The 27,888-nt window shown below is 40.1% G+C and overlaps 1 protein-coding gene across 4 annotated transcripts in view; it reads right to left on the bottom strand.

The window, feature by feature from the left end:
• Positions 1–27,888, bottom strand: part of ADGRB3 (adhesion G protein-coupled receptor B3) — a 1,107,867-nt gene that overhangs the window by 431,226 nt on the left and 648,753 nt on the right. For all 4 annotated transcript variants that reach the window (XM_089681322.1, XM_089681321.1, XM_089681323.1 and 1 more), the window contains 2 exons: positions 23,838–23,984; positions 9,247–9,322 (listed from right to left, as the gene is read on the bottom strand). In XM_089681322.1, coding sequence (XP_089537448.1) covers positions 9,247–9,322; positions 23,838–23,984 — 223 coding nt within the window. The remainder of the gene's footprint in view (positions 1–9,246; positions 9,323–23,837; positions 23,985–27,888) is intronic.

Below are 27,888 nucleotides of genomic sequence, written 5' to 3'. Positions count from 1 at the left end.
CCCCAGGAATTGTACGTAGGTAGGGTGAGATCGTTGAGGGCACATGAGACCTCTGCTGCAGCCAAATTGTGGTGAGTGGGCTAATTCATGCTGCAATTCCTGCACAAGGACCCTCAAATTTGGGACATGAAGAAGAGGGAATAGAGTGGCCCCCTGTTTTGAATCCCTGACACTAGGGGAAAGTATAACAAATGTTACCATCTCAGAGAGAGCAAAAAACACACACGTTAGAAGAGTTTTTGAAGAAGAATCTCCACAATTTTTTTTTTGCTAACCTGTCACCATGACTAACTCCTGCCACCTCTGCTGGCCTGCCAACATTGCCACATTCTGCCTTCATTTACAGCTCCTGTCACCTCTCCTTTTCTGCCACTATTACCAGCTCCTTCCACATTTCCTGGCTTCTCCTTGTGCTCTGGCACTGTAAATGTGCCACACATAATGTTCATGCAGCTGGGCCTCAGCTGCAAAATTTGCAATGTTTGCTGCAACATAAATTCTACATAGATTGTGCTCCAATATTTGCATCCTATTCTGGCACTATAAAGGTACCACACACATGATTCTGCAGCTGGGTATCAGGGTCTCCAAGTCTGTGAAAATTTCCAGTGTTCTGGAAAACTACCTGATTTTCAGACTTAAGGGCAAGCTCTTCTAGATACTCTCTACCATAGTAGACTTCTCTGAATATGCTGTTTCTGTGTAGCCACCCTCTTGCTGTCAGCTTTTGTGAAGTTGCTTCCTCTGGGTGCACTCTATTCCTTTTTTCTTTTTGGAGATGGCCATGTTCCATAGTGGATTTTTCGAGCCTTTATTTTAAAGACACTCCCTCTAGGTAGCCACCTCTGTTCTTTTAGCCCCTAGAATAGACCACCTCAAATTCCTCAGGCCTTGGCAAAGGCCCAAGGTAGGCCCAGGCCCAGAAAAGATGGGACCTCATCACTATGGCATCCTTTCCAGGCAAAAGCCCAATGAAGGACAAAGATCCTTCTGGAAGGTTTCTCCAAAATATTTAACCATTTCCCCCCGACTCACTTCATTAAACTAATTCCCTTATTGATTGGTAAATACAGATAAACATTCATAACTCAATAAAATGATCATTTCTCACTGTAATTACTGGAAATAATGCAGCAGCAGCAGACAATAATAATAATTGTCCTAATCTTAGAAAAAAAAAACTTACAAGCACAGAAAACATAAGCAAAGCTCAGGCTGCTTAAAGCTTAGCTACAAACAACATTAAATGTAGTTATGGACACTCTAGCTTAGGGCAGGGTCCCTACATGTCCCTACACAACTAACTTTTTCTACTACTGTAGCACATAACCCTATGACAATAAATACATTATTGGTGATGGCCAGTCTTTTTTTCAACTTGCTATTGCTGTGGTTGTATTTGTTGGCTGCATTGCCAAGACAGTTTTTTGTTGCTGTTGTTTTTCTTAATGTAATGTTTGTTTTATTTAGCCTCATGCACACTGGACATTTTTGCTATCTCTCCTAGATGCTTTTCCTCCTGGCAGCAGTGTTTTGGCAGAAGGAAAGCTTGATGCTTGCATACCCATGTGTAGCGGAGGAAATTAATCCTATCTGTGACTGCTGTAACCTGCTGACTTGCATCTCCTCTGAAATCTCACACGTGCACTGGACACACACAAGGCAGTGAGGGTTTTCAGCCCCTCCCTTCTCCTCTCAGACTGTAATAGAGAGAGAGCCAATCAGAAGAGCCATTAAAGGAGCCAATGACAAGGACTTTCTCAAGCAGGAGGTGCAGCTGCAAAGAATTGTGGAATATGCAGTCTTGAACAGAAATGGCCTGATAGGCTTATATGAGGAATGGAACTACACAGATGCTTAGTGAGAGCAGAGTGAAGGACTCCATCTAGTTTTTCCTGAGGGGAAGCAGTCTGCATGTGGCAAAGAAGTGCTTAAGGTCAGTTCACTGCATGCTTAATTTTCTGCATCAGTCAGGGGAACATCCAAACTGAGAGAAGTGGGCCTACAGCACAGTGCCTACACTGGCAGTGTGAAGCGTTCATCATGAGGTGACCAGAGGAGCCTGTCATTTCCAGGACGATTGCTTGGGCCTTAGTCACAGGATCTGGTGAGAGGGATTTTTTCCACTGGCAGATGACAGGAACACTGCACACAGATAGAGACATTACACTTTGCCCATACTCACCAGGCACTGGGTTGTATAGATGGCCCTGCTAAACAAACACAGTATTTGCTTTGCTATACAAATACTGCCACAGGATTACAATTATACTTTACCATAGGAGTTTAAGTGCACCAACGAAAGTGGCTAGCTGAAGACCCCAAGATTCATCCTGTTACCAAGAGACTGAAGTTACTGGTGCCATACAGGCACGCGCATGCGTATTCAGGCTTCTGTATTGCATGGTGTGTGAGGGAATAGCTTTACCTTGGAAAGTAGCTATTAAGTATCAGTTGGGCACAGTGTTTGCCTATAGGGCTTGTGCTGTTGGGGGTTGGAAGGGAGAAGTCTGACACAACAGAGAGTCATTCTTCTGCTCTCCTCCTGCTTGGACATCATAGAGCCAAATTTATCTAAAGGGGTTTAGACCCACTTTGAGGTTGCCATTTAAGTGTTTGCCTCTGCTCTTGGAGTTATTCACAGTTGGAATCCCCTAAAAGCAGCCTGAGTGTAAAAGGGAGCTACAGTCAGGTCCATAAATATTGGGACATCGACACAATTCTAACATTTTTGGCTCTATACACCACCACACTGGATTTGAAATGAAACGATCAAGATGTGCTTTAACTGCAGACTGTCAGCTTTAATTTGAGGGTATTTACATCCAAATCAGGTGAACGGTGTAGGAATTACAACAGTTTGCATATGTGCCTCCAACTTGTTAAGGGACCAAAAGTAATGGGACAGAATAATAATCATAAATCAAACTTTCACTTTTTAATACTTGGTTGCAAATCCTTTGCAGTCAATTACAGCCTGTAGTCTGGAACGCATAGACATCACCAGACGCTGGGTTTCATCCCTGGTGATGCTCTGCCAGGCCTCTACTGCAACTGTCTTCAGTTCCTGCTTGTTCTTGGGGCATTTTCCCTTCAGTTTTGTCTTCAGCAAGTGAAATGCATGCTCAATCGGATTCAGGTCAGGTGATGGACTTGGCCATTGCATAACATTCCACTTCTTTCCCTTAACAAACTCTTTGGTTGCTTTTGCAGTCTGCTTTGGGTCATTGTCCATCTGCACTGTGAAGCGTCCAATGAGTTGTGAAGCATTTGGCTGAATATGAGCAGATAATATTGCCCGAAACACTTCAGAATTCATCCTGCTGCTTTTGTCAGCAGTCACATCATCAATAAATACAAGAGAAGCAGTTCCATTGGCAGCCATACATGCCCACGCCATGACACTACCACCACCATGCTTCACTGATGAGGTGGTATGCTTAGGATCATGAGCAGTTCCTTTCCTTCTCCATACTCTTCTCTTCCCATCACTCTGGTACAAGTTGATCTTGGTCTCATCTGTCCATAGGATGTTGTTCCAGAACTGTGAAGGCTTTTTTAGATGACGTTTGGCAAACTCTAATCTGGCCTTCCTGTTTTTGAGGCTCACCAATGGTTTACATCTTGTGGTGAACCCTCTGTATTCACTCTGGTGAAGTCTCCTCTTGATTGGTGACTTTGACACACATACACCTACCTCCTGGAGAGTGTTCTTGATCTGGCCAACTGTTGTGAAGGGTGTTGTCTTCACCAGGAAAAGAATTCTTCGGTCATCCACCACAGTTGTTTTCCGTGGTCTTCCGGGTCTTTTGGTGTTGCTGATCTCACCGGTGCGTTCCTTCTTTTTAAGAATGTTCCAAACAGTTGTTTTGGCCACGCCTAATGTTTTTGCTATCTCTCTGATGGGTTTGTTTTGTTTTTTCAGCCTAATGATGGCTTGCTTCACTGATAGTGACAGCTCTTTGGATCTCATCTTGAGAGTTGACAGCAACAGATTCCAAATGCATATAGCACACTTGAAATGAACGCTGGACCTTTTATCTGCTCATTGTAATTGGGATAACGAGGGAATAACACACACCTGGCCATGGAACAGCTGAGAAGCCAATTGTCCCATTACTTTTGGTCCCTTACCAAGTGGGAGGCACATATGCAAACTGTTGTAATTCCTACACCGTTCACCTGATTTGGATGTAAATACCCTCAAATTAAAGCTGACAGTCTGCAGTTAAAGCACATCTTGTTTGTTTCATTTCAAATAGATTGTGGTGGTGTATAGAGCCAAAAATGTTAGAATTGTGTTGATGTCCCAATATTTATGGACCTGACTGTATACTGCTTTCGGTCACAGTATTTGCTGTTCTCTTGATTCACCTAACGTATACCTGTTGTTATTGTTTATTACTTCCCATAGAGGTCTTACAGTAAAGCTGATCTCTGTGTTTTATTATAAAGTGTGTGCTTTTCATTGGTTCTTGCACTTACACTATTGCCAGGTGTGTCAGTTGGGGCTGAGACAGTTCTTGGGGTTGAGAGGCAGAGTGGCAGAGTGAACAAACTTAAGCAGCCCCTTCGGGGATATCGCTACACATGTAACACTTTTAGGTGCGTATAGGCACGTCAAATGATTGGGTGTTAATTAATTTCCTTGGGCAGAATAATAATTTAAACACGCATTTACAGGTGTCAAGTGTTTTTCCTGCCAAAATGCCACTGCTCCTTAATGCACTGGCCATGTTATTTTTTCTGCCTTTAAACAGCCCTGCCTCTAAACTCCTCTAAACACCTATGTGTGCATGGATACATAGGCTAACATGCAGGGGCATTTAAAGTCAGAAAAAAAGCCAGATGCTTCGAAGAGTAGAGCCAAAAATGTCCAATGTGCATGAAGCCTTATTTACATGTTTCATTAGCATTACAAAAAGGTTTAGAAGAAATGAGTGCAGTATGCCATTGGTGTAGAGTAAATCATATATACTTTAGTTTATAATGATCACACATTCTTTTTACTCTAAAAATTGTTTTGAAACATTTCAGTTTATACTTGGTCTAAATATATTCAGAATATTGGTAGTGAAAAACATTCTGGTATAAACCAGACATAGGAAATTATTTTCTAAAAAACATTTTGTAAGTATTATCAATAATATACACACATACCCTCTCTCTCTCGCTCGCTCGCTCTCTCTCTCTCTCCTTTCTCTCTTTCTCTCTCTCTCTCTCTCTCTGTGTATATACAGTTGCAAGAAAAAGTATGTGAACCCCTTGGGATTACGTGGAGTTTTGCATGAATTGGGCATAAAATGTGCTCTGAACGTCATCTAAGTCACAACAATAGAAGAACACAGTCTGCTCAACATAATACTACACAAACATTAGATGTTGCCATGCTTTAATTGCACATAACATGTAAACATTCACAGTGCAGGGAGGAAAAAGTATGTGAACCTTTGGACTTAATAACTGGTTGACCCTCCTTTGGCAGCAATAACCTCAACCAAACGTTTCCTGTAGTTGCAGATCAGACCTGCACAATGATCTGGAGTCATTTTGGACCACTCCTCTTCACAAAACTGTTTCAGTGTAGGAATATTCTTGGGATGTCTGGTGTGAATCGCTCTCTTAAGGTCATGCCACAGCATTTCAATCGGGTCGAGGTCAGGACTCTGACTGGGCCACTCCAGAAGGCGTATTCTGTGCTGTTGCAGCCATTGATTGTTTTGTTGAATGACTTGTATGCTTTGGGTCATTGTCCTGTTGCATCCCCCATCCTCTGTGGAGCTTCAGTTGGCGGACAGATGGTCGTACGTTTTCCTGCAAAATGTCTTGATAAACTCTGGAATTCATTTTCCCATCAATGACAACAATCCGTCCAGGCCCTGGGGCAGCAAAGCAGCCCCAAACCATGATGCTCCCTCCGCCATGTTTCACAGTGGGGATGAGGGTTTGATGTTGCTGTGCTGTGCCTTTTTTTCTCCACACATAGTGTTGTGTGTTCTTCCCAAACAACTCCATCTTGGTTTCATCTGTCCACAGTATATTTTGCCAGTAGTGCTGTGGAACATCCAGGTGCTCTTTTGCAAACTTCAAACATGCTGCAATCTTCTTTTTGGACAGCAATGGTTTCCTCCGTGGTGTCCTCCCATGTACTCCATTCTTGTTTAATGTTTTCCTTATTGTAGATGTGTCAACAAAAATGTTAGCATGTGCCAGAGATTTCTGTAGGTCTTTAGCTGACACTCTGGGATTCTTCTTTACCTCATGCAGCATTCTGCGCTGTGCTCTTGCAGTCATTTTTACAGGACGACAACGCCTAGAGAGAGTAGCAACAGTGCTAAACTTTCTCCATTTGTAGACAGTCTGTCTTACCGTGGACACATGAACATCAAGGCTTTTGGAGATACTTTTGTAACCCTTTCCAGCTTCATGCAAGTCAACAATTCTTGATCGTAGGTCTTCTGAGAGCTCTTTTCTGCGAGGCATGGTTCACATCAGACAGTGCTTCTTGAAACCAGTAAACCCAAAACAGGTGTGTGTTTGTTAAGGGCAGGACAGCTGTCAGCAACACATCCAATATCATCACACTGATTGGAGTCAAGGTTGGCTCACTCCTGGCTCCAATTAGCTCTGGGAGAAGTCATTAAGCTAGGGCCTCACATACTTTTTCCTCCCTGCACTGTGAATGTTTACATGTTATGTGCAATTAAACCATGGCAACATCTAATATTTGTGTAGTATTATGTTCAGCAGACTGTGTTCTTCTATTGTTGTGACTTAGATGACGTTCAGAGCATATTTTATGCCCAATTCATGCAAACCTCCACGTAATCCCAAGGGGTTCACATACTTTTTCTTGCAACTGTATATATATATATATATCAATGTATGTAAAGCTTTGCAAGGTTTTTTAGGCAAATGTAATCTTCACATGGGCACATTTCAGCATTGTGGTTAGATTTACTAAACCTGGTGCACTCAGAATTTGGTTGCAGCTGTGCATGGTAGCCAGTCACCTTCTAACTTCAGCTTGTTCAAATAACCCCTTCCTGCCCGGCCTATAACAGATTGACGGCTGGGTGGGACACTCGCCGTTGTGACTGACGTCTTGTCAAAACGAACCGCTCATGCGGCCCTGGGACCACGCAGTGGCGCGATCTGTGACCAGCTGTGTCCATGGGACACAGCCAATGACATATCACTACATCGCCCCATTGCCAGTGTAATGTGACCGCTGTGACCAATCACAGCAGATTACTTGTCAATTTTATACAATGGATGGCTTCCTGTCATGCCATCCATTGTATACAATTATGTTGTAAGCTGTGACTGGTCAAGGCAACCACATGATACAGACAGGGTCAGTCACAGCCCATCTTTATCATGTGATCAGCTTTGCCCAATCACAGCTAATCACAAAAAAAGACTGAATGAATCAGTTTCATTCAGTAACAATGATTACAAATATCAATGAAATACATTGGTATTAGCAATCATAATGTGCTAAAAAAAAAAAAATCCTGATCACTTGCCCAGAGTAGTTCAGTGTTACTATGGTAACATTATATTGCGTTGGTCACAGTGTGCTCAAAAATAAAATAGTAAAAAAAAAGAAAAAAATGTAATAAAAAAAAATAATAGAAACATTTGAAAAAAAAACCAAATTCAATTATTATTATTATTGTCACCAAAGAAATGTAGCAGAATACATTTTGACCTAAATTTATGAATACATTTTATTTATTTGCAACATTTTGTAACAGAAATTAAGAAAAGTGTATTTTTTAAAAGTTTCTGGTGTTGTATTTAGCAAAAAATTAAAAACTCAGTGGTGATCAGGGGCGGACTGACAACTCATGGGGCCCCCGGGCAATAGGGGATCATGGGGCCCCTGTGTCCTTGCCCAAACTCAAAAAAGCCTATGAAAAAGGTACCAGGGGTATCTCATGGGGTCCCCTACTGACCCCGTGCCCTCGGGCAGTGCCCGAGTTTCCAAATGGTCAGTCCGCCCCTGGTGGTGATTAAATACTACCATAAGAAAGCTCTATTTGTGTGAAAAAATTATAAAATTTTCATATGGATACAGTGTTGCATGACTGCACAATTGTCATTCGAAGTGCGACAGCGCTGAAAGCTGAAAATTGGCCTGGGCAGGAAGGGGATATAAGTGCCTGATATTGAAGTGGTTAAGCTTTTGCAATAAAACTTGGAAACAGATTGGTTTCTATGCAGAGCTGCACCAGATTATGAACTCTCCAGTTTTAGTTATTAAACCCCAGTGTGTCACTGTAGCTGTTCCTACCATCAGTTATTTTAAAGGACACAGGTAATATGGACATATTGAAAGCTGCAGGCAGAAAAAAAAAATTTCTGTGTTGCCCTATCTCAAAGAAAAGCCAGGTTTGCCATTAAGAATGAATTATGTCTTTTAAAAGCTATACACCATGCTTTGTTCCAACCACAAACAAGTTAAGCTTTTAAAGAAAAAATAAATACTTTTGTGTATAGCCATTTACAATAATACTTAAAATAGCAGCTCATTTCTTTAATATTTTGCATAATTTTTCAGTTTGGTAATCATCCTACTTGTTTCTGCTTCTGAGGGATCTAGTTAACACCTATGTGTGGCCAACCCTCATAGCCTTCTCCTTGCTATTGCTCCATGCAAGTGAAGGAATTTTTGTTAAATGTGGCCATTAAGATTAGAATTGGGATTTGGGCTAGCTAGCTAGGATAGCCAGGTTAGGAAAAGGTAAAGATTAAGATAAGAGTTAGAATTTTGTGTCAGCATGTACAGTTATTAAAGGGCTATGTGATGTTACTGAAAGTTAGTGATGACATTTAAATACATTACCTTTCTATTAACAATCACTTTACATGAATATGCGTTTGGTAAAACACAGCCCATGATGTGTACACTCAAATCAAATGTGTGTCTCTGCAGCCTTCAAGGTACAGCTAGCAACACAAAGCAGATTAGTGCACAGTACAGTATTATAACTGCTTGCCACCCAGTGGCCAGACATAGTATATTCATTTAAAAGATACATTCTCTTTCACATGTACACTTGGCAGATACAGGCTTACTCAGTAAGATGAACAGCAAGGTGCATATTGTTCAAACCTGCAATACTGCTTTTAAATAGTGACCAACATCACAGCAAGCTGAAGACTGACAATGAAGAGGATGAAATAACTAGTTATATGGACATTTTTAATTTATACTAATTTGTAAATAGTAAGACTCACCGTAAGGTAGGTAAAAATAACCCTAAATTTTTGTAGAACACAGCTCCAAGTACATACACTGTGGATTCATCCAGGTCTGGAATAAAACAGCAGACATTAATAGTTAATAGTTATTATGATTACATGCATAGATTTGTTTAATTCTTGATCTTCAGAGTAGCATTTTAAAGAGATGAAACCTATCATTTGTATTTCTTATGTTAAAATCAGCCCATACTCTGCCCATACTGAATTGTCTACTGGCTGGCAGAAAACCTGTGACCTCCAGCGCTGTTTCTCAACTTTATTACAGTAATCCAAACAGAAACACAGGACCTCCCTCCGAAAATTAAAAGTTTCTGATTGTCATTCTGGTTCCCTGGCTACGGTAATGTGTTAGTCACTAACCCAAACCAAGTAAGAGATTCATATAGTATTTTTAGAAATGGGGTCAGCAGCGGCATCATCCAAATGTATTAACTTGTTCCCTCCGAAAATTAAAAGTTTCTGATTGTCATTCTGGTTCCCTGGCATCCATTTTAAAGAGATGAAACCTATCATTTTTATTTCTTATGTTAAAATCAGCCCATACTCAGCCCATACTGAACTGTCTACTGGCTGGCAGAAAGCCTGAGACCTCCAGCGCTGTTTCTCAACTTTATTACAGTAATCCAGACAGAAACACAGGACCTCCCTCCGAAAATTAAAAGTTTCTGATTGTCATTCTGGTTCCCTGGCTACGGTAATGTGTCAGTCACTAACCCAAACCAAGTAAGAGATTCATATAGTATTTTTAGAAATGGGGTCAGCAGCGGCATCATCCACATGTATTAACTTGTTATAAAAGATAGTTTTTACCAGTGTCCCCAGGGATGGATGATCATAATGCACATTCCCCTTTACTCGTCTATATTTGTTATCAATATTCCCAAATTGTGTATACCTATTTTCCAAACAATCTAATATGTATTAATAACAAGAAAACTACCTGATTATAATTTTGTTATAAATATATTTATATTAATTTATATAATTGTATATATTTATTATCTACAAATGAAAAATTAAAATTCTTATAATAAATTTTCACTGTGAAAAAGGCTGCACTTTAACCCCTTGCCCTCCTGAGGATTTACCCACCCCCATTGTTTGCGATACGGTGCTGCAATACTTTAACTGACAATTGCGTGATCATGCAATGCTGCACCAAAATCAAATTTATGTCCTTTTTTTCCCATGAATTGAGCCTTCTTTCCGTATTTGATCGCCTGTGCATTTTTAATTTTTTGCGCTATAAAAAAAAGACCGCCAATTTCGAGAAAAAAACTATATTTTTGACTTTTTGCTATTAAACATGTCCAGTAAAAAACTTTAAAAATTCAAATTTCATCATAAATGTAGGCCAAATGTATTCTGCTACATGTCTTTGCTAAAAAAAATTGCAATACATGTAAATTAATTGGTTTATGTGAAAGTTATACCGTCTACAAATGGCTGTATATATACTGGATTTTTTCTTTTTTTTACTAGTAATGGCGGAGATCAGCAACTTATATTGGGACTATGGAACTACGTCAGGCATTCTGATACTGGGGGGAACTGACCTGGTGTCACTGATATCTCCAGTGACACCAATACAGTGGTCAGTGCTAATAAAAAGCACTGACACTGTACTAATGGCACTGGGCAGGAAGGGGTTAACTGTGTGCTGTTTCACAGTGTGCTGTTTGACTGTTTTCCACAGAAAGCGCACTGCTTTGTATGGCTCTGCTATACAGAGCCATACAAAGCAGTGTGCAGGAGCTGACAGGGGAGAGATCTATGTTGTTTATACACAGGTCTCTCCCCCTGTCGGAGATACTCGGCAGTCACCAGGTCCCGGTGAGAAATCACCGGCCAGGACCTGGTGATTGACAACCAAGGCCGTGAATGGCGGCGCGGGTAGAGCATGCATGCCCCCTACCCAGAACTGCAAAATCACACACACACATATTTATATATATATATATATATATATATATATATACATACATATATACATACATGATTTTGCGCACCCGTGCTGCCCTGTAGCAGTATTTTTGCTATAGTATGGCGCGGAATCGGTTGATAATAACATGCAATGTTCACTTATCAAAGAATAGTAATTAAAATTCACTATCAAGATGCTTATATTAATGGATTTTAAATATCTTAAAAAAGTGGTAAACAGGAAAATATGTTAGGTCTCATGCACACGGACATTTACAGGCTGCTAGTGTAAAATCACTGGCACTTACAACTACCAATACAAATAATTAGCTGTACAAGGGTGTATTCATGTAAATGACAATTTCTTCTGGATCAGTATTTACCTGCACATGCATATTTGTCATAATTTTTCTGGAATGCAGGGAAATATGGGCGGTAATACAGGGCATGAGGGGGGTAAACACCAATGCACAAGTCATCAGTGATTACATGAATAAGGCTGCTTATGGCCATTCACTTTCATTAGTGGCTGTACATGCATCTGTGTTTCCTCGGGCATGGGAATGAGTCTGGGATTTTGCACTAGAGGACATTGCAACCTCTACACATACATGTTATGAGACCTTAGTGGGGTCTTTCCAAATTATTGCAATTAATAATTGAAATCTGACTGTAGCTTTTGGGAAGACAATAACCATTTAATAAATTAATCTTTGAGTCTAACTAAGTACAAATTTCTAAGGTATGTGTTCTAAAAAAAAAACGCTGGAGATAGTTTTATATTTTCCTCATAATTCATAATTTTTGTACATCTAAAATCTGAAGCGATAACACCATATAAAAAAAAGAAATGATATGCAAAAAGCATGCAAAAAGTACTTTTAATGTGAAAAGTATAGTAGGAATTTGGTGGGAAAAATGTTCATTAAAAGGAAGGATGCTATTTTCTGCCTAGTGCCTAAAACCCATGTCACTTCTATATTTCTTCAGCAGCTAGGCCATTTCTCATGTACCCCTTCATGTTAAGTCCAGCAAAGCTTTCCTTGTACTGTATGTCTCTGCCTTACTGCAAGAAGGAACTTTAACCCCTTGACGTCCACGTAACACAGAACTAGGCTTTTTTCCGTGGGGCCGCATATTTGCTTACTGTATTGGTGAGCTCCCAGCACAAAGACCGCAGTGTCCGCATGGCGAGCTCCCAGCACAAAGACTGCAGTGTTACTGAGAGCACAGAGTCCCGTTCTAACGATCGGGACCCCAGACTCCCGATTCCGGGTCACACGATCGCTGTGATAGCCTCTGATTGGCTATCACAGTCATCAGTCACTGTACAGCCTGGCCCCCTTGTTTTTTTCTCTCTCTATGCATGGAGGAGAGAGATATATTGTATCTTTCCAGCTCCTTGCATAGAGGGAAAAAAAATTTTTGTAAAAAAAAAAAAAGAATAAATAAATATTCAAAAATAAAATAATAAAAAAAAAAAAAAACACCTAGATCAAGGTTTGATCTAGTTAAGTGTAAGGGTGTTTGGGCCAAGGTCAGGGTCAAAGGTCAAGATCAAAAGGTCAGGTCAAAGGTCAGGATTTTAAAAAAAATTGCATCAGTGTCAGTTAGTGTCAGTGTGTTTTAGGTAAAAAAAAAGTTAAAAACCAAATGTGCACTATTGTTTCTGGGCTGTACTACAGGTACAAACAACAAATAACATACACATATATGGTATCACTGCGATCGTCAAGAGCTGGAGAATTTATTTTGGGTTGTTATTTGGTGGTAGGTTATGATAGCAACAAGAAACACACAGCTAAATAAAAACAATTATTTTTTTTACTATTTTTGGCCAGATTTCCTTTGATAATAAAAAAAAACAATCATCAGGAGATATCCATTACCTTTTACCACCAAATGAAAGCCCAATTTGTCCTGAAAAAAACAAGGTATAATTCACCTGGATGTACAAAGTAGTTGTGATGATATCTATGGTTTTACCAACACATGTCAACATTGTAAAATTGTGCTTAGGTATTTAGATTTGTTTTACCCTTAGACGTGAAGGGGTTAAGTAGCAGTACTACTACTGTCTGTGCTACCCATGCTGTTGACTCTGATTCAAATGCCCCACCTCCTCATCCGTAGGAAAATAACTCAAAGAAAGCCTCTAAAATACAGACTTGTGAAATATCCATTTCTCAGAGAGACAGAGAGCATCCACCTGATAGACATTACATTATTAAACCTCTGAGAAAGCATCAGTCAGACAGTGCAAAGCATAATGGTCCTCACTGTAATAAAAGGACACCTAGATGTTAAATGAAGCTTTCACTAGAGAAAAACTATAGGCAAGAAACCTTGTAAGCTCAAAAGCCTGCTGTCAAACTCCTGGAAACCATTTACAAATCTATACCCCTTTATCACTTGTGGTGTACATTATATTTAAGATAGAGGTGTTTCTCAAAAGGCTCCAATTACACACATACACACACACAGTAATGGTAAAAAATTAATAACAACACGTCAAACACAATACAAAAAGTCTCATCGCCTGTCACGAATCAGGCCTTTTGTGTCTCATATTGTCTTTCTCATTAGCAGTCTCATCTCATGTAGCATGACTTATATACTTCCTTTTATGTTGCTAATTACTGAATTGTTTAAAACATGTTTCAATACAATGTTCCACATCTGTAAAATAAAACTGAACTGAACATCCAACTGAAAAGTTCAACTACATATATATCCAACTATAAAAATGGCATTGCAAAATCTATTTAGGACCGCTAGTAAACTTACATCTGTAAAATACTATGCACACATTTTATCACCATTGCTCAGTCATTCATTTCAGTCTTCATACCTGACAAATTTTGTGATGAACTCCTGATTTCAGCTTCTCAAACATTTTGAACAGGGTACTGCTGTGTGAAACTTGCACTGCCCTGATCAGTCATGTATGGATTGCTTTTACAATCTCAAAGGATAATTGTACTTTTAGAACATTTATGTCTAGAACGTTCCCCTTCCTTAGCACCTTCCCTATGTGTTACACTTAACTGTCCCTATTCTATGGAGATCTTTTTATGTGGTTCACAAAGAAGAGTTCAGCCAGGAGATTTCTGCAGCTGTGGCTATGCAGCTCCTAGAAGGCTACACAGGGAATATCTCTATGGAGTGTGGACAGGTTAGTGTAATACCTAGGGCAGGCACTGTAGGGATGGAACTTATAACAGATAAAAATACTACATTTTTATGTTTTGTTTCTTTTTTAAATTAAAACAATGAATAGACCTCTTACTAACACCTAAAGCAATAATTGTCATATTTAGTACTTATTTAACCACTTCAATACTGGGTGCTTTCACCCCCTTCTTGCCCAGGCCAATTTTTAGCTTTCAGCTCTGTCACACTTCGAATGACAATTGCGCATTCATGCAACACTGTACCCAAATTAAAATTTTTTATAAATTGTTTGGACAACAGTAAAGCTTTCTTTTGGTGGTATTTAGTCACCACTAGGTTTTTTTAATTTCTGGAAAACAAATGAAAAAAGACTGGATAAGGTGGCACTAATGGGCACTGATAGGCAGCGCTGATAGGTGGCACTAATGGGCACTGGTAGGCGGTACTAATGGGCACTGAAGGGGTTGCACTGATAATCAGTGCCCTGCTTATCAGTGTAAATGTGTGCTTGCAGGATTGCCAATTATCGATTTTCCTTTCCTCACACAGTGACAGTGCTGAGGAAAGGAAATGCTTATAGCCAGCAAGTTTGTTTACATGTGATCAGCTGTGATTGTACACAGTTGATCACATGGTAAAGGGCTGCTGTGACTGGCCCTGTACCTCAAACTCTGATCAGCTGTGTCCAATGGACACAGTGATCACAGAGCGAGAGCCCGATGCATGCCCCAGGGGCACACAGGGGTTGGGAGTCTGGGAAAATGTCTTTGGATGCCCTCCCAGAACTAGACGACAGTACTGTAGTAATCTTTTGGCTATGGTGTGTTCAGGAGGTGGTTAAATAGTCAGTTTACTCAACTGATACAATAATTTTGGGTCAATTTGCTAACACTGACTAGCTTTTTGTATCTCTTGAGAACACCCACAGCAAGATCTTCAAATGGGAAGCCCCTAACTTACCAGTAAATCCTCTAACTTGAGTAAGCATCAGTGGCATTAGTGCAGCAAAGACAGATTTTGCAGCAAGAAGAACTTACTGCTGGGGTATTTCAGAAATAGTTTGAGGTAGTATGTGATACTTTGAACCAGAACTGAAAATACTGATTTTGGTTGGACTGGTCCTTTACAAGTTTTATTACATTGTGATTGTATTAAAATACACTAATGCACCAGATGCAGCCCTAAGGAGGTGCTTGGGTATACTATAGCACACCCATAGCACCTCTGTGACCAGGGCCCACAATAGGGGAGTAAATTAGTCCTCCCCCACTGGATCTGGACTCGATCAGATCACCAAGGGGGTCCAGGAAGAGCTGCCTTTTTTTTACCCTGGGTACAGTGGACCTTTAGCCCATGTTTGGAGCCTCCTAAAGCTGGATGCTGGTAGGGATTTGTCCACAGCTAACCAGCTTCTCCCTGGGCTGATGGAGATGGTGTATGGGGTGTGGCCAAACCCCCCCACTCTCATACACTGGCTGCTCTGGCTGATCTGTCAGCTGAAAATGGTAAAGAAGAGGAAGCTGGCAGTCTTCCACCTTCAGTCATGTGGTAAGGGGCTGATGGGGAAAGATTTTCCCCTGCAGGAATTCTCTCCATCAATGTTGATTCAGGTTCAGGTCTCTATCTTTGCTACACTGCACACAAACAACTAGGGAACTGCTTGAAGCCCTACCACTGACTTCCCCCACTATTTACTGCACACTGACTGCCCTCACTACATACTACTTAATGAATGCCCCCACTACATACTGCTCACTGACTTCCCTGCTATTATGTACTGCTTAACTGACTGCCCCCCCTACTACATACTGTTCACTGACTGCCCTATCACTTGGGGGCAAACTGACCAAGGGACCCACTGACCACCATAGTACAGGGGGGAAAACTGACCACCATAGTTTAGGGGACACATTGACCACTTATGTTTAGATGGCACACTGACTCACCACCAATGTTTAGGAGGGCACACTGATCACCACTGTAAAGGGTGCCACACTGACCACCACTGTACAGGGTGACACACTGAACACCATTGTACTGGGGACATACGTAACATCGTTTTACAAGGGACATACTGACCATCATTATACAGGGTGCAGACTGACCACCATTGTACACGGGACACACTGACCACTAGTGTTTAGAGGTCACGCTGACCACCACTGTACAGGGGACACACTGACCATCATTGTACAGGGGGCATACTGACCGTCATTATAGAGCACACTGACCAGCAATGTTTAGAGGACACACAGACCACCAGTGTTTAGGTTGCACATTGACCACCAGTGTTTAGGGGACACATTGACCACCATTATACAGGTAGGCACACTGGCCATTCTTGTACAGGGGGGCATACTGACCATCACTGTACAGGAGCACAATGAGCACCAGTGTACAGGGAGCCTACTGTCGACCACAATACAAGGGACACACTAACAACCTGTATATAGGGGGCACACTGACTACCAGTATACAGGGGGCATACTGACCACCATAGTTTAGGGGGGCAAGCTGACCGCAATAATACAGGAGGGAAAACTGACCACCATAGTAAAGGGGCTACACTGGCCACCAGTGTACAAGGGGCACACTGACCACCACAGTTTTGGGGAGACACTGACCACCAGAGTTTTAGGGTCACACTGACCATCAGCTTTTGGGGGGCACACTGACCATTTGTGTTAAGAGGGCACACTGACCAATGTTAAGGAGTGCACAATGACCACCAGTACACAGGGCCTGCACTGAGAATCTTGTACACAGTCCTGACCCTATACATTAATCAGTGCTGACCACTATACTCTATACACTATGTAGTATATTTCACAATGAAGGAGGAACACTGACTGCTATACTTCTGGGGATTATTTATGCAATGGTTAGGGGTTAATTATTGTATTGTTCTGGGGGCTAACAATGTGCACACCTGGGGGTTTATTACTGTGCCATGCTGGGAGCTACTGTGCCATGCTGATGAATAATTATTGTGCTATGCTGGGAGTTAATTGTTGTGCCATGCTAAGGAGTTAATCATTGTGCAATGTTGGGGGTTAATTATTTGCAGTGCTTGTGTTTAAATATTGTGCTGTGCTGGTGGTTAATTATTGTGCTATGCTTGGGGCTAATTATTGTGCTGCTTTTGTTGTTAATTTTGTTCCATGCCTATTTTAGTCCAAAATTTTCTTTAGTGTGTGCCATGGCCCCATTTTATCTATGCAAAAGGAGAAAGGTGGCACACTCCAGGCCATAGACAGTGTAGAAAAACTCACTTTTTTGTCATGACCTCCTTTGGCCACACCCACTTTTTGGCCAAACCTACAAGAGCATGGCAGGCACCGCTCTGCACCGCCTCATTAGCTTCCCACCTAAACTCCCAGCACCAACGCAGCACCCCGCAAAAAAAATTGTCTGGAGTCATCCTGTTAATGCAGGTATACAGTATAAAAAAAGAGAATATGTATAATTATTTGCCTTTAAATTCTAAATAATCCCTAAATGGCATATGAAAATGTTGCTTTACCTTTAACAGAGACTTTCAAATGTTTTAAATCTTTCCCTCCCACCAACGTTGATCTTCCTCATCAAAGAGTGGACATTATATGTTAAAATAACAGTGGTACAGCTGTTAAACAGCAGTTTTAGAGCAGAAAAACATGGATAATGCATTAACATTTTATTAGTTAATACACCAGTAGATTGAGTGACCTTTCAACTACAGCTGTACTTAAATAACAAAAAGCCTGTACAGATTCCTCCTCCCCATTTATTATTAATTATTATACCCAAACACAGACCTCAGATTCAGCGCAAACCTACAGTCCACTTTCCAGATCTCCACTGTACTATACCAGACAGTGTTCACATACATTTTTTACCTGATCTCCAGTTGCATTGCACAGACAGTACTGTAGGGTTATATAGAGATGAATGTTGGAGACCAACTCTTTTTTTTCCCATTATTTTCTATAGATCATGCAGTCACATCTGCTTACTGCAGTGAAGGTGACAAAGGTAGAAACAGGTGTAAAAACTGCCCAGTAGAGAGCCTGACAGTGTAATCAATGTTTAGGTGTAGTGGTAAGAAGGGGTGGGGAGACCTTATACAAAGCAGAACTGTACTTTAAAATAGCTGTGTTATTAAAGCAGAGTTCCACCCAAAAGTTGAAGGTCTGCTTATCTGCCTCCTCTCCCCCTCCACTGCCACATTTGCCACCTTTTTGGGGGAAGGGGGAGTGGGTACCTGGTTTTGACAGGTACCCACTCCCACTTCTGGCTCAGTTTGCCACGGTGAACTGAGACAGAATTTAGGGCCCCCTACAGCCCTCTGGGACATTTCACAGGTTCCAGAGGCCTGCAGCCTGTAGCCACACTTCATGCATGTGCAGTAGGAGACTGGCTACGAAGTCACAAAACAAGGTTTCCCTTTTTCAAGATAGCGGCTCCAGCACTCAAAAGTTGATTGAAGAATCAGCTCAGGGTGAGGACACCACTGGATCCCTGGACAGGTAAGTGCCCTAATATTAAAAGTCAGCAGCTACAGTATTTTTACCTTCTGACTTTAAATTTATTTTGGCCAGGGGGGGGCGGGGGGCCGGATCTCTGCTTTAAAGTACTGATGCACATGAGTTATTATAAAGTGCAAAATAAAAGACATTTCAGTTGCAGCTCCAGTAAAGTGTTACTATAGTATGTTCAGCATTCTGCAATGTTATTTGTCAACTGCAAGGCTAAGGTAGAGTTAGATAACATGTTAATCATGATCTACTCATAGATCATGGTCATCTGACAGGTATATCGCAAGCGGGTCGAGCCAGTTCCTGACCCCTCCCAACACCTCTCAGACCACATATCAGTGTTTAAATAGGCATTGCAGAGTGAAGGAAAGCCATAGGCTGCTTGTAAGTTCTGACATGCCATATAATATAGCAGAAGAGAGACCTGAGACTTCTCTCACTCTGCTGGGTGCTGCTGTATCTGAGGTCTGGTAAGTGAATTTTACAGAGGTAGGGAATTTGTACTGTTGGTGATTTTAGCCTAAAGGCGTAGATTGTTATACTGGAAGGAGTTTTTTTTTTTTTTGGTAGTGGTGGTTGTGGTGGGGGAGTTGTGTGTGTTAGTTATCCCTGTCTTCTTCACTGTGTGCGTTACATACTACTGTCCTTTGCACTGTTCATTATGTACTGCTGACCTCTGCACTGTGTGTTGTATGCTACTGACCTCTAAATTCTGCATAACATACTGCTGAACTCTGAATTCTTCATTACCTACTACTGACTATTGCACTCATACTACTGACCACTGGACTCTGTATTACATACTATTTACTCAGTCATCATTCAATGAGCGCCTAGCAGTCTGGTTTACTATGTGATCTTAATTCATGGCAGATGTTATGTATATTACTTTGTACAATGTGAGTATCATCATAGGCTTTGCAACAATGTATACTATGTGATAATGTCGACTATGTAATGCTCTTTATTGTACATATATACTTAATAATGTGATTGCATTATAGATATGGTTTACCCCTTGCTCTCCCTGAGGAAAGAATTTGTTTCTGAAACACGTCAGCTTTTGACCAGATGTTATATTTTAGAGCGATCAAGCAATGTAAGGGCAGCTTATATCAGCACATCCTGGATATACAGGGCATCTCTGACCATACACTACACTATTATTTGTTATACTGATGTACCAATATATAGTTAACTACTTTTTTTATGTAATTTTATCCATTTTAAACATATTTTTTTTAATAACGATTTGTATACTTGCTTCTATAATTACATGTTCTGTGTATTTTGCCTACAAAATCACATAGGTGTTTCCTTTCTTTTTGTGTCAGAATTTTACGATGTTGGCAATTTACCTTTAATACCACCCACCTTCTATTCTTTTTTTAAACTTTGAAAATAACACTAAGGTGTCTTTTAGAGGTTTCAAAATTGTCCCAGAAAGCCTCCTAAGCCAACAATGTTAGTTGGTTGCAGGGGCGGACTGAAAACTCATGGGGCCCCCGGGCAATTGGGAATCATGGGGCCCCTGTGTCCTCGCCCACACTCAAAACACACCCAAAAAAGCCTAAAAAAAGGTACCAGGGGCATTTTATGGGGCCCCCTACAGAGCCCGGGCCATCTGGCAGTGCCCAAGTACTGGAATGGTCAGTCCTCCCCCGGTTGGTTGTATCCTACAATTACCATGTTTAAGTGTAAATTTAAATCAAAGTGCTGGAGAATAGCAAGTCTACATCTACTATATACCTACACAGTGACTGTGACTTAAGTGCAGGGGCGAGCTGACCATTTGGAAACTCGGGCACTGCCCGAGGGCTTGAGGTCAGTAGGGGGCCCCATGAGATGCCCCTGGTACCTTTTTCATAGGCTTTTTTTGAGTTTGGGCAAGGAGACCGGGGTCCCATGATCCCCTATTGCCGGGGGCCCCATGAGTTGCCAGTCCACCCTTGCTTTGTTTACCTCGTAACCCTGTCACTTGAATCTCTGCACAGTCCTCTGGTATATTTGGGATGAAGTAAGGCCCACCTCTCCTCTACAAGAGTCAATAATAAAATGTTATCTTTAAAATCATCACTAGATGTCTCGTTAGCAGGTTCTCCTGGTCTGCAGTTTTATTCACAATACTTCCTAATACCTGCTGTTTTCACTTTACTTTTACACTCTTTTGAATGCTTTCAGGAAATTGAGGATGGGCAATTAGGTTCTTTACACCAGACCAAGCAGAGACACTGTTCTATTATTTGCATATTACTTGTTGGTTTTGCTCCCTTATTAAGTTTCCTTCCCTTTGTAGTATACATACAGTACAGTATACTGCAGACCAGTATACATACAGTATACTATCTCCCTAACTGTGGCATATATATACAGTTGTGACCAAAATTATTCAACCCCCAATGCTGTAAAGGGGTTTAGGGACTATAGTGTACATTTGGAATTGTATTCAGAATCAAATCCTACAAGGACGTTGTAACTACCCAAATGCAACTAAAATGACATCAATTGTTTATGTAATACAGTAGTAAATGGTTCTTATGTGGTTTCTTCATTGCCACAATTATTCAACCCCTTAAAGACTACCACTCTGAAGAACAGAGGTTCATACAGGTGCTTTCCATCAGGTATTGAAAACACCTGTGGATGTCACCGAGCAGCAATCAAGCATAATAAGCACCAATTAGGCAGCTTTAAAATGACTGTGATACTCAGCTCCTTCTAGACATTTACTGGTGTGGTTACAAACATGGTGAAGGCAAGAGAATGGTCCAGGAAGACAAGAGAAGAGGTGATTTCTCTTCACAGGAAGGGCAATGGCTATAAGAAGATTGCAAAGATGTTAAACATACCAAGAGACACCTTAGGAAGCATCATTCGCAAATTCAAGGCAAAGGGCACTGTTGAAACGCTACCTGGTCGTGGCAGAAAGAAGATGCTGACTTCGACTGCTGTGCGCTACCTGAAGCGTAGAGTGGAGAGAAGTCCCCGTGTGACTGCTGAGGAACTGAGAAAAGATTTGTCAGATGTGGGTACAGAAGTTTCAGCCCAGACAATAAGACGCACACTGCGTAATGAAGGCCTCCGTGCCAGAACTCCCAGGCGTACCCCCTTGCTGTCTCCAAAGAATAAGAAGAGTCGACTGCAGTATGCCAAAAGCCATGTGGACAAACCACAAAAGTTGTGGGATAGTGTTCTGTGGACTGATGAAACAAAATTAGAACTGTTTGGGCCCATGGATCAACGCTATGTTTGGAGGAGGAAGAACAAGGCCTATGATGAAAAGAACACCTTGCCTACTGTGAAGCATGGTGGAGGGTCAATCATGCTTTGGGGCTGTTTTGCTTCTGCAGGTACAGGGAAGCTTCAGCGTGTGCAAGGTACCATGAATTCTCTTCAGTACCAGGAGATATTGGATGGAAACGTGATGCAGTCCGTCACACACCTGAGGCTTGGGAGACGTTGGACCTTTCAACAGGACAATGATCCCAAGCATACCTCCAAGTCCACTAGAGCATGGTTGCAGAGGAAAGGCTGGAACATTTTGGAGTGGCCATCGCAGTCACCAGACTTAAATCCGATTGAGAACCTCTGGTGGGACTTAAAGAAAGCAGTTGCAGTGCGCAAGCCTAAGAATGTGACTGAACTGGAGGCCTTTGCCCATGAAGAATGGGCGAAGATACCCGTAGATCGCTGCAAGACACTTGTGTCAAGCTATGCTTCACGTTTAAAAGCTGTTATAACTGTAAAAGGATGCTGTACTAAGTACTAAGATTGAATGTCACTTGGGGGTTGAATAAAACTGATAATGCTGTGAGCACAGAAAAGACATTTGTGGTTATTTCATTATAACTGTTATGTTATATTTGTCTGACCTACAAGTGCCTCTTTAATGTAAATGTAAGCAAGATGACTGAATGATCAAAAGCAATGTCAAACTGGCCAAAACACTCAATTTCAGTGGGGGTTGAATAATTTTGGTCACAACTGTAGGTATATATTTCAGAGTATCAGTTATTATTGCCACACAAATCTGTGCAAGATCTCATCTTCCTGTGTGCCTCTCCATGTTTTTTTCAAGCATTCAGATTTATACGAATCTCTAAATGGTAGTAAAAAAAAAGTTATAACAAAATGAATAAATGCATTTGTTTCAGTTGTTTCATTCAAATGACATCACATGATGCAATAGTAGTGCAGGTCCATGGGAAGATCAATTGTATTTTCAAAATTTTTCGATAATTCAGATTCAAGTAAATTTGTGATTTAAATTGAACTTGTAATTGTCACAGTCAGTCAGTTCAGCTCCACAGTCTAATGCAATTCTTAAGTTTGAAAGATTGGGGTCACCAAATTTTGCATTGTTTATTCAGTTGTGTTTGAAAATATTGTATCCTTCTGAATGGCTTCGATATATGAATATCAAAGTTACCCGGAATATGTAGCAATCTTCTAAAAAAAATGTTAAATTTTTTTAATCCACCCTGACCAACAAATATATGACACAAATGCCGAAGATATGAAACAAAATCTGAAAAAGAATTGGTTCAACATAACGAATATGACAAAATGAAATTCTTCAATGAACAAATGCATCCAATATTAAATAAAAAATAACATTTTCTGGCGTGCACGTATCTAATGTCTATTTTTTGAGAGGTTTATCACTAACATGCTTCCCTACTGTCTAAGGATGTGGACAATCCTGTTACATTCATGAAATCACTCATCTTCCCTAGTAGTTATAGTGAGTATAGTCTTACTAAGAACAATCTCACTCTTTTGATGGTTAAGCAAAGAAGGCACTGTTAAAACTAGAAACTATATCCAACACACTTTTAAGATCTCAGGGATTCTTAATTCCACATTTACACACTTTTAGAAATACTGTCCTATACCAATGTAACATTTAAAAATTTTCTAAAATATGTAAAATATTAAAAAACATTATACCTGATGGCATCGGAGTAAAGATGTTTTTTGGTATCACCACCTTGTCTTCAGAGTTTCTGGCCCAGTCCACCATTCCTTTCCTGCCCCTCATAGGGAAGGTGATATCAGTTAGCACAGAGGAAGCTGGAAGCTTTTGAATACTGGCCACTGTCAAGAGAAAACAGCATAGTAAGCATAGTTGTATTTGCTTAACTTGTCACCCAATATATTATTTTAAGTTTAAATGCTGCCTCCATGTAAGCACATCGATAAGGCATGTTTGTATCTTTACAGCATTTAAAAAAGGCTTATTTCCTATTTTCCGACAAATAAAATAAATAGTTTAAATATTCAGTGCTTCTCCTGGTAATCTATTTAAATATCCTGGTTTATGTGAGTATGTCACATACACTTGTGTGAGGCAGTTAACTATAGTCATAAAAACCTTAGGGTTATATGGAAGAAATAACAAGTAAAGGTTTTGCAGCACAGTTTCTTTAGATCCATATTTGAAATAATTTGAAGTGACATTACAAGGATGAAATTCTGTAAACTGCTCATGGAAACAAAACTGTTAGAATATGGCTAATGAAGCACTGACAATGTGTGGGAAGCCCAACATACAATTATTGCAGATAAGTTTCTTAATCTGGAGTCCAGGACAAAAGGCTGGCCTGCTATGTATAGATCTTGTGTGTGTCCCAGATTCCCCCAGACAGTCAAAGATTTTCAACTTGGAAACATTTCATTTTTAAATTATTTTTCTCCAAACTGCTTATTTCTTTATGCTATACAGAAGCACATATGAATAAAAATCAATGTAAAGAACTGTGTCTGACGATATTTATGAGAAATGCTGAACTCTTATTGTCCATCAGAACTGAAGATGTTGGTTGTGCTTGATGACTAGACCTTGGCAGTGCAACTACAATGTGGGGTCCTTACCAAGGAACAAAGACCTCCTAAATTGAGAAATATAGATAAAATCCACAGAAAGAGTGCCAGACAGGCATCTTGAGTGTCCATAATAATTGTTTGTAATTATTTATTTATTGTAGATATGAATGTGGCAGCAGCCCTTCATCAGAGCTCTAAAATGAAATAACAGTGCTGGAAACATACTGTAAGTGCTATATCACCCACAACTGTTTGAAGGACAAGGTCCACTTTAGGTAGACCTTTTCAGATAGTGTTTTAAGTGAGTCACGGGATGATTAAAGGAGTAGTGAATCTATATTTAATGAATACACAATAGACTATTAAATAAAGTAAAGCTATGTTCAATTTAAATATATAATCATTGTCTAATCCTATTTAGGTTACTATGATTTTTCTTTGCACCCAATAGGTTGATTGAGTGAATACTGCTTTACTTTATTTACTAATCTAAATGAACGCCCACTAACCTTCTCTATTCCTTTAGTCAATCTACCAGACAGACTTGCATTGTGAGAAGAAGCAATACAGCACAGTTGTTGCACTGAAAAGCAGGAGGACGAACCTGCTTATGCAATAAGCAAATATGGTTGTCCCCTTATAACTACAAGCTGTACATCCAAACAAGGTTTTGAAAATAAACACCTTAATTCGTTTATTTATGTCTAAATAATCACTATTACAGGTTAAAAAGGGAAAGACTATGCATTTCATTTATACTTCATTGATTGGGCGCCAACGTGTATAGCATGCTGCACAAAGAGCAAGCCTCCTTTCAGGCATTAAAATACAAGAATGATATTCATTACAAAGCTTTAAAAGAAGGGAAAATGAACCCTTTTATAAATAGCTTAGTAGGCTCTAAAAATGATAAATAGGCTGTAAAATATATATTCCAAATTCTGAATACAATACAGCAACCCCCCCCCCCCCCCCCACACACACACACACACAAAAGAAATGGGGTAAAAATCAGGTAAAAAGACGCTGAAAAGTTGTGCGGCCTGATATACAGATGAATGGCCTTGGTTGTATCAATAGAACAGTCCAGCTGGTGCTGCTGATGTAAAACAAACTAGTGTAACTTGTTAAGGTGATAGCAGAGCTTCTGCCAGGAGAAAAGGGGTTAGTGGGTAAAGAAAAATAGTAATCAGAGAAGGTAACAAGGAAATTGATACCAGTCCCTAGTAACCTTGTATCAGAGTCATCCATTGGAAAGATGACACCCTACAAATGCTTTCAAGAGGGTGGTCACATATGTAGGCAGCAGGACTCTGAACTAAAGGGAAAGAGGTGCAACAAAGGAAACTGTCAATTAGTTAAACTAAAGGAATAAATAACATATAGAAACATTGTCTTTTTTAATGGTTTATGCTTTGTGAGGCAACACAGTACAAGATTCCTTTATATGTTTCATCTACTTTTCTACTTTAGTTCAGCATATTATGATACGTAGTAGGGAATTATAAATGCATCTGCACCACTCTCTAATGACTGATCAGTCTTTCAGCCAGGACTAAGTAGACAGGCCAGTTCATATCTTTTAAATGATTATGGCAAATCTTTTAAATGACTATGGTGCTATATAATGACTAAGAGCAAAAACTGAATATCAGTGTTAGCAAACTCACATCTGACTCAAACATAAGAATCTTAATCAATCTGATGGTATTTATTTAACTGGTTGTCTTTCAAGTTAAACAACTATTAAAAAATAAAAAGTTTCAGGTTGCAGGCACAAATCAAAAAGTGTTTTTGCATACCACTCATTTACTAAATAAACAAACTTTATCATGTGAATTATGCACAAATGGTACACATTTATTTATAGCCAAAGTTAGGTTTTATAAAATGGATTATTCCAGCCAGAAAAGCTGAACTAAACACAATCACACTTTAAAAAAGAAATTGGCAGGTATAGGCATGCACACTACTGTTTGAGGTGAGGCATTGTTCTGAATTTCGTTCTGAAATAAAAACCTTAGCACAAATCAGCAGGAATGCCAAGGGTCAATGAAAGAACAGTTCTATGGTGCCAGCATAAATCACATTCATTTCATCTTCTTCCAGTACAATGTTTTACAATCATGTACCATATATCTGTTATATCTACAAAGAAAACAGCAGCCGACCTAGCAAAGTGACCAAGTTTGTAAAGGTTTATATTAGATCATTATCACAAACAGGAATGCTATTTTGGCATTTGTAGTAGGAATTGGTCAATGCAAATGTATAGCCTGGAAACCCTTGTCATACTGTCCACCTGGTGATTTTCTCTGATTTCCAATGTATGTTATATATACAGTATATGTCTTTCAAATATTCAAATATGCACCAAATCGCCTTTTTCTGTAAATATCATAAACTGTATTAGGTAAGAAGGAACCATTGTAATTAAAGCTTAACGTGCAAATTATGCAACTTGCATAATAGAGTGGTGCAAGAGCTAAAACTTCTGCAAGATTTGCACCTTTGTCTGTAACCCCATTGTGGAGATCTTTCCTCACATTTTTTTCTTGTAATACCTATACTAGAAATAGAGCACTGGGACAGGACAGTGCAAAAAGCAATAAAAAATGTTCTAACCCTTCCTCAACCTACTAAAAATGTGGGGGGTTTTGTCACTGATGGAGACATTTTAATCTGGAGTTATTAATATTATATTCAAGATGTATATAGTGCCAACAATTTGTTCAGTGCTTTATAACATGATGGCTGACAGTACAGTTACAATACAATTCAAAACAGAGGAGTCAAAACAGAGGAGTCAGGCTTACAATTAGAGATGAGCGAAGTATTCAAAAATTCGATTCGGCTGATTCGGCGAATTCGAGGAATAAATTCGATTCGAGGAGAATATATTCGCTGCGAAATTAACTTATAAAAAGGGTGTTTCTAGGCTTCAGAGAGCCTTTATATTAGTGCAGAACACTGTACCCTTAATTTAAATGCCCTTGGAGTCTGCTGGGGAAGAGAAATAATACTGTCAGTCAGTATGACATGCAGATGAGTGCCGTCGATCTTAGAATCACCGCACACTTCACTCATTTGGGCAGTCACGGGGCCAAAACCAGAGTGTGGAGCCACAGTGTGGCGGTGGAGGCAGCAGCAATGGGAGGCCATACAGCACCCTATG

This window comes from Staurois parvus, unplaced genomic scaffold, assembly GCF_062004578.1.
Source record: "Staurois parvus isolate SC_StPar_1 unplaced genomic scaffold, SC_StPar_1.0 ptg000264l, whole genome shotgun sequence".
Taxonomy (NCBI): Eukaryota; Metazoa; Chordata; class Amphibia; order Anura; family Ranidae; genus Staurois; species Staurois parvus.
This window is presented reverse-complemented; position numbering and strand designations above follow the sequence as displayed.